This window comes from Hydra vulgaris, chromosome 03 (genome assembly GCF_038396675.1).
Source record: "Hydra vulgaris chromosome 03, alternate assembly HydraT2T_AEP".
In the NCBI taxonomy this organism is placed as follows: domain Eukaryota; kingdom Metazoa; phylum Cnidaria; class Hydrozoa; order Anthoathecata; family Hydridae; genus Hydra; species Hydra vulgaris.
Genome location: NC_088922.1, coordinates 68,142,322 through 68,156,089, shown reverse-complemented (window position 1 = coordinate 68,156,089; position 13,768 = coordinate 68,142,322). Strand labels below are relative to the sequence as shown.

The window sequence follows — 13,768 nt, the reverse complement described above, 5'->3', positions numbered from 1 at the left end:
ATTATTTTAGAAAGTGTTGAATTTTGTCTCACTATAAAAATCACAATAAAATTTACTTTAGCAAATGTGTAAGCAATACGGCAGCTTTCTTTCATAACATCACCGAGTTGTCCTGTAATCTCTAAAGAACTCACAAGTTTTTCGTTTGAATCTTTCTTAATTTTTCCAGTAGTTTCAATAAATAAAATAGAACCTCCTAAAAAAATTGTATTTTTTCACATTTTCTTTTTTTTTTTTGACAAATAAAATAAATTTAAACTTATAAATTATATATACTGAGGAGTCATCCATAAAGTATATCTGGCTATTTTTGTCAATTTTTGAACCCTCCTATACTTTCCATCACCATCTGTTAAATTTCTGTAAAATTCTCCCTCCACCTCCAAATAGGTGTCACATAATTTTATCTCAGAGTTATTTTTTAATAATTCTATTACATAACTATAAAAACAAACTCTTATATAAATGCATTATAATGTATATGCTTAAATTAGATTAATGCATATATACTTAATAAATTTAAAAAGATCATAACCATAAATGGAAAAATTTTATTTAATAATTTTAATGTATTAATAAAAGTAATGCTTCAAAATAAAAATAAATATTGGCAGCAATAAACAAGATTATTAATCTAGGTTATTTTTAACAAAATGGTGGATAACAAGGTCAATCACACTCCAACGACGTGGATTTTTGTCACTCCATTCACAACAATAGGCTTTATCATATTACCTTTGCTATCTCTGACCATTAGTAAAAGTAGAAGAGGGCAAACGTTTACTTGATTGGATTTAAGTTGGACCTGATGGTGTTATTTAACTTCTTATTTTCGAAGCCCATTTTTTTAATTTAAATCAAGGCACTGACTGAACAAGCTTGCAAGTGTAAATGAAGATCCTGAAGCATCTGACATCTTTAATTAGTTGTTGAGTCATCTGTGTTTGAAAAATCTGATGTCACTTTGTTATCAAGTGCAACTGATCCATGTAAAGCAATATTATCAATAGCTTTTGGTAAAAATGCTCAATCAATTTTACAAGGAGCTTTATATGCATTTTTCTATATTACAATTCCAGATAATTTTGTTAGGATATCTAAAGCTGATACATGATTATTCACAAGGTATAGTTATTGCATTATGTCGTAACGCTTGATTTGCCTAGAAACTAATAAATACATCTTTTTTCTTCTTGGCAAATAGCATTATATTCTCTCAACACAGAATCAATTTTTGTAGAGAAATTATCTTTAGATTTCATTTTGTTTTAAATCTTGGCAGCTTCCTTTTGTTAATCTTGCTTCCTTTTTTGTCTATGTTAAGGTATACTTATACCGTAACATTGAAATTTAATTATACCTTAATATAGTAGTAACATAATAACATAGTTGACATAGTAGTTGAATTTGAATAAATAAATGATTGATAAAATTGACTAATGCAAAAACCTTTACCTTTAGTTAATTTAAAAAAATACATTTATAAAAAAAAAACCCCACCCCTATTCACACATTTTCTGAAATGTCATTCTTTCTAACCCCTATTTTTTTCCAAGAGCTTGAAGTACTTTATGGATGACCCCTTATAATAAACAATTATAATAGCATAAAAGCATTTACCCATTGATGTCCATGCAAGACCAGTGGCCACCCCGGGTGGAGTTTTATTATACATTCTCTCTGCATTGAATATAGGGTTTCCAACATATTGCTTTAAAAGATCTGGTGCAATTTGAATATTATCATTTTTTTCTATATATTTTAGTGCTGCTTTACGAAATATCTAAATTTTTAATTTGTTAATACTTTACCCGAAAAACAAAAATAATAATAATAAAAAAGAAGAACAGTGGGCAAAAAAAACACTTAACAAAAAAAAATATACCTTTTCAATATGCTTTTGTAAATTTCTGACTCCACTTTCACGACAGTATTTCTGGACTAATACTTTCAATGCTTCCTTACTAATATCAATCATTTCAGCATTCATACCAGTTGTTATACGTGCTTGAGGAATTAGGTATTGTTGGGCAATACCAATTTTCTCATCTTCAACATAACCAGATACTTCAATTATCTCCATTCTATCTCTTAAAGGAGCAGGTATTGTCTCAACATTATTAGCTGTACATATAAACAGAACTTTAGACAAATCGACTGGAACATCAAGATAATAATCTAAAAAATTATGATTCTGTTCAGGATCCAGCAGTTCAAGAAGAGCAGATGTAGGGTCACCTTGTACCCCTCTACCAATTTTATCAACTTCATCAATCAAAATGAGGGGGTTTTCTGTTCTAGTTTTTTTCAAACATTGAATAACTTTTCCAGGCATTGCTCCAACATAAGTCCGTCGATGACCCTTAATTTCTGCTACATCTGTCAAACCACCAACACTAAATCGAAAATATTCACGATTTAAAGATCGAGCAATGGACTTTCCGATACTTGTTTTACCAACACCAGGTGGACCTTTTTAAAAAGGTAACAATTTAATTTAAAATTTTTTTACTTTAAATAGCGTTAAAAGTTTTATTTTTAAAATAAAATTAAAAAAATCTCAAACAAAATAAATATGAACAGATATCAGTATATAATAAAATAAACAAACTAAAAACCTGACAAATAATAATTAAAAAAAATTGTAAAAAACAATTCTTAACAAACAACCTGTAAAGCAAAGAATTTTTCCTTGGATATTTCCACTTATTTTTGTCACTGCAATGAACTCCAAGATTCTATCTTTAATATCTTCTAGACCATAATGATCATGGTTTAATATTTGAGCAGCTCGCTTTAAATCTAGGATATCTTCACTGTGTAAGCCCCAAGGAATATTTGTTAACCAATCAAGATAATTTCTTGTTACACTACACAAAATTATTACAATAGAATTTTATATCAGAAATTTTGCACAAGAAGATGAAATATTGGATTAAATTTACTTACTAATTGTTTAATATATTTTTAATATTATAATTTTATAATATATTTATAATTATTTTTTATTGTTAATTTTTTTTTAAATATTAATTAATTTAACATGTAAACTAGGTATAATTAATTCATCAAATTTAACAAAAACCTTCTAAACAAATTTCTTAAAAATAAAACATTTTTTATAAAAGTGATCATACTTGATTAGCCATATTATTATAGGGATCGTCCATAAAATATGTACGCTCGGGGGGAGGATTATTATTATTGCTTGTGAAACTTTTTTTATTTGTGTAATCTTTTGCAATAAATTTCAATTAAAATTTTTACCTGAACTCAGAGGAATGGTTATCTAAAAAGATTAATTTATTTATTTCTTCTTCGATAACTTCATTGACTTTTTCTGGAACTTTAAGATTTTGTAGGCGGCTACGAAACTTTTCAACAACAGTCTCCTTGTCATCTTTCTCCAAGCCTAACTCTTTTTTGATAATCTTGAGTTGTTCTTGAAGAAGATACTTTCTTTGCATCTTATTGACTTTGTCTTCAACCTAATAATAAAAAAAAAGTACTAAAGTAATATATAAATTTTTTTAAATTTTAACAAACTTTTTAATTTTAACAATTCTTCAGTAAAGTATTTTCTTGTTAAACATGTTAATTTATTTGATTGTTGCTTTTCCAACAATAGCAGGTCCAACAATGTTTATGAGTTGTATTAAAGAGTTTTCTCTTTAATACAAGGTCCAAAATTACAACATAAACATTGTTGGACCTGCTCAAGCTACAAAGTTTGTGGTTGAGCCTAATTAATTTATTCTTTAATAATTCTTTCTCTTTTCTACAAATACTACCATAGTTGCTGGTCAATTAAGATCACTTTTACTGTTACCCAAAACTCAATCTTGTATAACTCGCTCTGGAAATTTCTAAAGCTTTTGATAAAGTTTGGCATGGTGGCCTTCTCCATAAGCTTTCTTCTTACGATGATTCCTAGGATAGATTTTAACACTCTCTGATTACTTGGAGAGGGCATTTGAGCTTGAAAAGGATCTCACTTCTGCTACAGTATGGGGCTCACAGTGGCTGGTGAAGTTGGATGAAACACAACTTTTCTCAGCTAACTACTATTGCAATAATCTAGATCTTCCTATATTTATGAACAGTAATGTACTCAATGAGTCATCCACCTTTCCTCTTCTAGCACTAACTCTTACTTCCTATCTTTCTTGGAAACCATATATCAAATCTATTGCTAAATTAGCATCTGCTAAGGTTGCACCTCTTTATCATTCTTGCCACTTTCTTACTCAGTATTCTATTCTTTATCCTTATAAATCTCAAATCTGGTCTCATTAATCTGGTCATCAAATAAAGGTCTCATTAGAAAGACAAATATGATAACAGGATTCTATACAATCCAAATAAGAGATTTATAAAAGTAGACAATGGAATCAGGAGTAAGAAAATGATGATCACGATAAAGAGAGGCTACCTTAACAGATGCTATCTTGATAATGAATAATATATGGTTTAACTCGAATATAACTCATATATGGAGTTCAACCCCCACGTCCCTGGTAGTACTGCACTCAACTCTGTGCGGAGGCCTTGTTTGTCAAGGTTCGTGCTTCAGAGTTATAAAGTTGATAAAGGGTGGTAACCACAACTAAAGTAGCCTCCTCAACTGTGACCTCCTCGACTGTAGTGGCCTTCTCGTCCTTGGGGAGGTGAATTAACATAAACAAAAAATATAACCACAAGGTGTCCAAAAACATCACATTTAAGATTAAAAAATAAAAATAATAAAAACTTAGAAGATTAGTAATCTGAGACTGGACCTTAGTGTAAGCAATACATGATACTTGAAGTAAGGCATTAGTTTAGTTAAAGTATTGATTTTTTTGAAATGAATAAAAAAAGTTTGTTCAAAGAGTTGATAATATAAAAAAAAGTGATTACAAATAGAAAAAAAATGGTAAAAAAAAGAGGTAAACAAAAAAAAACTTCAGCTAAACTTATGAGTAAAACTTCAATGCCTGTCTTTATATTATTATAGATTAAAAAGGGGGCAAAAGTTTTAGCTTCCCAAGGCCCATCATAAAAAAAATGACAAAAAGAATTTCCAGTCATCTTTAAGGTAATAGTGAAAAGTGTTAAGTAGTGTGAATCTGAAAAAACAATGAAATAAAAGTTTAAAAAATAAAATTAGATTATAGCACAATCTGAACCACCTAGGGAAACAAGGAGAAACTGAACACAAGCTCAGGAAAAAGATTAAGGTAAACAATTAGAGTTATAAGGAAACTGTGCACTAACTAAATCCAGAGATGACACAAACCAAAAAGTGAAATATATATATATATATATATATATATATATATATATATATATATATATATATATATATATATATATATATATATATATATATATATATATATATATATATATATATATATATATATATATATATATATATATAGTTGTTTTATTTATAAGTATTTGATTTTAAAATGAAAACCTCTTTTCCAAGTCTCTGTTGAAGCATTATAACAGCATATTCTTTCTTTAATAATTCTAATGCAAGCATTAGTCTTTTTGGAATATCACATTCTTCTAAGACTTCTTGTAATTGAGAAGGTTCAGCACTAGTTAAAGCTGCACCTGAAAATTTAAGTAAAAACAGTGTTAATCAAATAATATTAGTAAAAGCATATGTATCTATGTATGTATGTTTATATGTATGTATGTATGTATGTATGTATGTATGTATGTATGTATGTATGTATGTATGTATGTATGTATGTATGTATGTATGTATGTATGTATGTATGGAAGAACTATTACCAACTTACCAAACCGCGCACTTCTTTACGCGACTCCTTATTGACTCTTTTTTTTTTATCGGCTCATTCAAGTGGTTCGATAATTTTTTAACTTATTTTGCATCATTATTGTTTCTATATTCACACAGTGGTCCTAACTAAACTGAGTCGATAAGTTGGTGTTTGTATTTTTTACACTTACACATAATTCTCGCAAAATCCATCTTTATTGAACCCTTAAAGGAACTGTAAGATTTATTTGTTATCAATATTATTAGGCATGTCATGCCTAATAATATTGATAACAAATAAATCTTATTTGTTATCAATATTATTAGGCATGTATTATATGCTAAATATTTTTGCGAGAATCTATCAGAATATATCATGCCATGATATATTTAATTTTAGCGACGAAAAACATAAATTATAAATAAAAATAAATACTTTAATGACTTACATATCTTACTCTTTTGCTACCGGTAATTTTGCGCTTTTTTCACTACTTTGTTTAATTTTATATGCACTTACATTTTATTATTGATTAATTTTAAAAATGGCAAACTTCAGTTTTCTAAAATCCATAGGCTTAATCAGATTGAGCAAGAAAACAACAAATTTATCGTAGAACTACCTCTAAACATGCCTCAAGATGCTTTTATTGGCAAAGGTTCTTTTGCAAAAGTTTACAAATTTGTTCATAAAAAGAAGGTTATTGCTTGTAAACTTTATAAGCATCAATTCCCTAAATCAAAAATGTTTCTTATGTCTAATCGTTTTAAAAAGCTTAACCATCCAAATATTGTTGCGTATATTGGCTTTAGTATTAGACCTCTAGCAATTTTGTTTGACTACTGCTGTGTACTAGTAGAAAATACAGTATGCGATTCATTGCCAGAATTATTAAATTTGTTTAATAAAGAAAGTTATTTTAACTATATGGAACGGTTAGATTACTGCTTACAAGCAGCTACTGGGTTAAAATATTTGCACGACCTAAACATTGTGCATCATGATTTTAAGCCTGCAAATATTTTAGTTCAGGGTACTTTAAGTATAGTTATAAAACTTACTGATTTTTGTGCTATAATGAAAGAAACAATGGCAACAAAAACTAAGGTAAAAGCTGGATTTGCTGGTTTAACAATAGCTTATCTTTCTACTGAAATTTGTAACTATACAGTAAATATTGTCACAAAAAAATCAGATGTTTATGCCATGTCATTATCTATTTTTGAAATTATGTCAGGATTAGACTCACCGTGGCAAAATTACTGTTCTATTTATAAAGATATTTTTTTAACTCAAGCCCTTGAAAAAGGAGAAAGACCAGATACAAATATTATTTCTAAAATATATTTGGAATCTGACACAAGACATCTTGTTGAAACTATTGTTGGAGGATGGTGCAATAATCCAGAAGAGCAATTAACTTGTGTTTTGGTATCTTTATATTTTTGAAACTTTAAGATTTTAAAATTTCAGGATAAAAAACAACTAACTTTGTTTTTTTCAAAGGTATGTATTTGTTACATATTTCTTTTTTGTCTTTTTCTAATAGAATATCGAATCAATTTTTTGATTCGATATATATATATATATATATATATATATATATTATATATATATATATATTATATATATATACTTATATATAATTAAATATTTTTATATAAATATATATATAAATATATAAAAATATATACATAAATATATAAATAAATAAATATATATATATATATATATATATATATATAAATATATATATACATATGCACATAACTGTACCTTAAATCTATTTAAGGTTTGCGATTGTTTGCGGACATTGTTTATATTTTTTATGGTGAAACCTTTGTGAATAAATGTTTTTACTGACCTTAAACAGTTTAAGGTTGGCAATTTTTTGCCAACTTTAGTTTTACTTATTTCAAAGGTTCTATATATGTAATTATGATTTTATACATATGAACTTATAAATAATGATTTTTCTTGTTTTGATTTACAAAAATTATAACTTTTTAGATTATTGGTAGATTAAAAGAATTAAAAATGGTAACGGTATCTAATTTATTTCAAGTACTTAACCACAACAATTTAAAAAATTTAAAAATGGAATTTAAGATAAATTAGCATAGTTCAAATTAAATTTTTAATGCAACGATAGCTATATATATTTTTTTTTGTTACTTCACCTCCCCAAGGTCGATAAGGCCACTACAGATGAGGAGGCTACTTGTGGTTATAACCCTCTCTCAACTCTATAATTCCGAAACACGAACCTTGACGAACAAGGCCGCTGCGCGGAGAAACAAGTTAAGGGCGGTACTACCAGGGACGTGGTGGGGATCGAATTCGGAACCTCTTGCTTATAAAGCGAGCGCTCTACCACAACACCACTACCGCATTTTATATATAAGTTATATATAAGTAACTTGATGTTTAATTATTTTGTAGTCATGTGGATTTCAAATTTTAGAGTATGTCATTGAAAGGGTCCAGCAACGAAGAAGTGTTTGAAATGTTAAAGGAGCCTTTATTTGAGTAATTTAAGTATAAATTTATATATAGCTTCTTCCATTTCTATATATATATATATAAAAAAAAAAAGAAATATTATATATAATCAATATATAATCATAAATACTTCGACATAAAGTTATGATATGTGTTATGAATTGTTATATTTTATAGATCTAATAAATGTACTAACAGTTTAAAATTGCTGGTATGATTTATTTTGATGATGATAATCATTATTTTCATATTTTTTGCTAATTTGTTAAATAAATGTTAAATACATGCATTTTAACTTGAGTTTTGGAAATAATTTTTTTATTAGAAGGTTTATAATATTTTTATAAAGGATTTAAACTTTATAGAATTTTTAAAGAATGTAAAAGTTAATCAGTTTAAGTCTTGGCCAATTTTAGTTTATAAAATATAATATTTTTCTTTATATACTATGCCATGCACCATAATTAGACCATTGACTTTTAAGTCAACTAAAATTTACAGCATTTTAGTTTATTAACAGATAAATTGTTAAAGTTAAATTTCTCAGATAAAATTGTTTATAAAAATGTTTTAAAAATATGTTTTTATTTCAGGATGATAATGTTGAAAATAGTAATGAAGGAGACCAGAACATGCCAGTTTGTTTACCTAACTTTGTATTTAAATTAATATAATTTTTTTTTTTTTAATATACCTTAAGCATTTAGGCAAAATTGTACTTAGGTTGTTAAAGAAGTTCATAGAACTTCATCTATAAAGATACAATGAGACAGGAAATAATTTAATACTTATATATCATTTTAAACTGTGTTTAATTATGAACATTTTAGGTACTTGTTGAAATATTTTGAATGATTAAAAAAGTTATTTAAATTTTATTATATATGTTTAAAAGAAAAAAATCAAAGATGGAAAAATGTGAATATCGAGGATATATTAAAACCCGCGCTCTACTTAGGGTTTCAGCACAAGCCATAACTGATGAATTGGTTTTAGTTCATGGTGACCAAGCTCCAAAATATAGTACAGTTGCCAAGTGGGCTACTTTATTTAAAGATGGTAGAGAGATTCTCAGAGATGATTCTTGCTCAAGGCACCCTCAAACCACATATACAACTGAGAGTAGTGAATGTATGCGAGCCATAGCCATTATTGAAGAAAATCCGCATGCAACAAATGATATAATTGAAGCCCTGACATCAAGTAATTGTTTTACATTCAACAAAATCATTAACAGCGCACTTAAAAAAAGAAAATTAACATCGTGTTGGATACCCCACGAGTTAACCGATCAAAATTGCAAGAATAGATTTGAAGCATGTAAGGCGAATTTAGCCCTTTTCAGAAACGGCCCATGAAGATTTTGTGATATTATTACAGGGTATGAGTTGTGGTTTTATTTGAGACAAGTTGGACACAAGTCGGCTAAGGCTAGTTGGGTCGGTGAAGGTGAAAGTCCAAGAACTATAGTAAGATGCGACAGGTTTCAGCTGAAAAACATGTTCTACATCTTCTTCAAAACAACAAGTGTTGTTCATTTGGGTTATGTTGAAAAGGGAGACACCGTTACTAGCGAATATTATATAAAAAATTGTTTGAAACCTCTTATATGCAAAATAAATAATCAAAGACCTGAAACAGGTTCTCAAAATTTCAAATTTCTCCATGATAACGCTCAACCTCATTTGACTCAAACCATCACAAATTGTCTAAACCAAGCTGGAATTACAATAATTCACCACCAAACATACTCATCTGACTTAGCTCCATCCCATTATTGGCTATTTGACTTGATAAAAAAAAATCTTGACGATGATACTGACGTCGAAAGTAAAAAAACTCGCACAACGAAGCTACTTCAAAGTATACCCAAAGAAGAGTATAAAAAATGTTTGACAAATGGCTTGAAAGGATGCAACTTTTTATAGATAATAATGAACATTATTTTAAACATTTAATAAAATAAAATTAATAAGAAACTCTTTTTTTATTATTATTATTATAGGGGAGTTCTACGAACATTCCTAACGACCTAAGTATCTACACAAACCCATGGATTGTTGACAGTTATTTATTTACAATCAACTTTGTCACAGACTGGGTAATAAGAGTTATGACCTGTATTTAATCAGAATGCCTACATAATAGATATATAGTTGTTAATTATAATTTTAGAATTTATTTAAATTTCCTGCTGAGTTTAAAGGCCCTATACTTGTCATAGATAAGGTTTAAAAAAAATTTAGTTGCAGTTTTAATTTGTTTAATTTTCTTTAGAATTTTTTTCTGTTTATAAAAATATATAAATAAAAATGTTTTTATTTCAGGATGAGAGTGTTAAAAATAGTATTGAAGAAGGCCAGAACACACCAGTTTGTTTACCTAACTTAGTATTTAAATTAGTTCAATTACATTAGTTTGCATAATTTAAATAAAAATCTAAAAAACACGGAATACGATTTTTTTTTTAATATACCTTAAGCATTTAGACAAAATTATATTTAAACAAACCAATGAGTTATTTACACTTATTTATATATAGTTGACTTTATGTATTAATAATACAGACTGGGAAATAAAATTTTTGACCTGTATTTAATAAAAATGTTTGTATAATAGATTTATAGTTGTTAATTATATTTTTAGAATTTAACTAAGTGTGCAGAAGAGTTTAAAGGCCCTGTACAAGCCGTATATGAGGTTTTTTCAAATAAAAATTCAGCGAAAGTTTTTAATTTATTCAATTTTGTTTAGAATTTTAATTATATATATATATATATATATATATATATATATATATATATATATATATATATATATATATATATATATATATATATATATATATATATAAATGCATGTTTGTTTCATTTTTCTTACATGCCTTTAAAAAAGGATGGAATAAACTTATGGTATAAACCTTGATATTTTACAATTTACAAACACATATAACATTTTAAAGTTTAGCCTAAATTTATAATTTTAGGATATTGAAATTATATGTTTTCTGATGGTGAATTCAATGTAAATATTTCAAAATTAAATATTATGATAAATTTTTTTTGTTTATTTGTTTGACTCTGATTAAATATATTAAAATAATAATTTTAGTTTCTTATTGAGAAATCTTTGCCACACCAAGAAATTGGTAATGTTCATGTTGATAATAATGTAAGTTTGTAATAAATTTGTTTTCAGAATTTAATTAATAAAAAAAAAAATTTTATGTTGTATAAATATTACTTTTTGTTGTTACTTTAGAAGTTTCTTACTTCAACACTAAATAAAGTTTTTACCTACAAATTAAAATTACGGGTATCTAGAAAATTTTCAAAAGTAGTAAAATTTTAAATAATATTATTTGTTAAAGTTATAAGTATATTAAAATCTTTTTTTTGCATATAGATTTGAATAAATTTTTTAAATCTTAAAATCTGTTAAATCTTTTATATATTATCTAGGCTAGAAAAGAAACTCCAGCTTCTCCATTGGTCAGGGTTAGGGTTAGGGTTTTTTGTTTTTTGTTTTAGGGTTTATGTTTTTTGATTTTTGTATCTCCTAATTTTACAAGTTACTGATGAATCCATTACATCCCAGTTTTTATTTTCAAACAGTTTTTTATAAATTATAATTCTATTACAATATCTATTTCAGACCGAAAATGCTGACACCAGCGCTGAAGAAGACAGTGGCTTAGAAATACATTCAATCAATGTAAATACTTCATGTTATTTTACATTTTATATGTTAGTTACATTTTCATTCAATAAAAAGTTTTTTTTTTTTATCTTTATTTAGAGTTTTGTTGATGTATGATGTATTTCTACATTCTTTTAATTTATAACAATAACTTTATTGTGTATAAATATATAAGTTGAAAGTTATAATAAATAATTTTTTATCAAAGATTTTGTTTACATTAATCAACTTATTTTAGAATGACAGTAGTGATGGCAATTATCAACCAACCTAAGTTCAAGTAGTGATGGGAGTAGTGATGAAAATGAGGAAGAAAATGTTTCAATAGAAAGGAATGATGTCAGTGTATCAACTATCAATAAAGAAATTCCAAAGATAAAGACCATGCTGCAAGATTGCCAAGCTTCTTGTAGCTATTCTGATGTCAGCAGTTCTATGACACCGAAATTAAATAACTATGAGCAGATTGTAAACTCTATTGAAAATTTAACTGAAACAGCTGTCTGCAAAAGTAAGGGTGATGCTGTTGGTAAATAATTTATTGTTTTATTAATAACTGTTTAATAGTTTAATTGTTATAAGTTTAATAATTGATTAATAATTTAATGGTTAATAGTTTAATTGATAATTTAATTGTAAAAAAATAAAGATATTTATTAACTTCAAATTCATTTCACTCTTGAATTATTTATGTTAGGGTAAATACAATAAAATAAAATTTGAAAAATAATTTTAGGTATTCCAAAAAGAAAAAGTGGTCATAAAATGCGCCTTTGTTTATATTGTAAAAAATGTGTTTGGAATCCTCCTCGAAATTTTATGAATATTCATAAATCAGAAGATGATGTTAAGGAAGCTCTATCACACCCATTAAGAAGTAAAGAAAGGTCTCATGCTTGGAAACTAATTACCAGGCAAGGGGATTACCTAGCTAATATAAATCTTCTTAAAAGTAATCAAAATAATCTTTTTATTGTCAGAGAGTCATCAGCCAAAGTAATGGAGCTTGTACCTTGTATAGACTGTCATGGAATGTTTAATGCTAAAACTCTTTACAAACATGCTAAAAACTGTAAACCAAAATTTTTGGAAATAACTTCAAATAAAAATTTATCTTCAAGTCGAGCTATGCTTGGTGTTGCTGTAGGTGATAAGAAGTTTGGTGAAGTGCATATTATGATAAATTTTTTTTCATGCTCATACTACCAAAAATGAAGCGGGACGATCTTCACCTTATTATCTGTAACGACAATTTATTATTAATGTACGCTGCTGTTGAGATGCAAAAAAAAAAAAAAAAGATAGATATCATGGTATTAAGTATTCTTTGCGTTGCCTTGCTCGAATCTTGCAAATATTTAGAAGGAATGATATGCAAGAAAATGCTGTTGCAAGTTTGTTGGTGTTACCGGAAAATTTTGATCTTATTACTTCAGTCAAAATTCTTTCTGAATATAATGGCAATAGAGATATTGGGAAACCAAATACTTTTCTAAAGGCAGGATTTTGTTTACGCAATCTAGCACTTAATTTAAGAGCACTTGCTTTGAGAGAAAACTGTAGTATTAAAATCAAAAAAATAAGAAACTTTTTATATGAGTTATATGATAGTGACTGGCAAGTTATGGCAGGAAATGGTCAACTTATGAATCTGATAAAGCTAATCAGCCTGAAGAACTGCCATTGGAGGGTGATATAATGATTTTAAGGAAACACATTTTGTATGAAATGGGAGACTGTGTTTATCGCATCGAGTCTTCTAGTTTTTCAAATAAAGATGTTAAATAACT

The 13,768-nt window shown here is 27.1% G+C and overlaps 1 protein-coding gene across 1 annotated transcript in view; it reads right to left on the bottom strand.

The window, feature by feature from the left end:
- LOC100213990 (lon protease homolog, mitochondrial) overlaps positions 1 to 13,768 on the bottom strand; it is a 63,380-nt gene that overhangs the window by 20,348 nt on the left and 29,264 nt on the right. Inside the window, exons 8-13 of the mRNA XM_065794070.1 lie at positions 5,462 to 5,604; positions 3,268 to 3,488; positions 2,671 to 2,870; positions 1,886 to 2,472; positions 1,621 to 1,783; positions 57 to 196 (exon numbers count right to left, since the gene is read on the bottom strand). Coding sequence (XP_065650142.1) covers positions 57 to 196; positions 1,621 to 1,783; positions 1,886 to 2,472; positions 2,671 to 2,870; positions 3,268 to 3,488; positions 5,462 to 5,604 — 1,454 coding nt within the window. The remainder of the gene's footprint in view (positions 1 to 56; positions 197 to 1,620; positions 1,784 to 1,885; positions 2,473 to 2,670; positions 2,871 to 3,267; positions 3,489 to 5,461; positions 5,605 to 13,768) is intronic.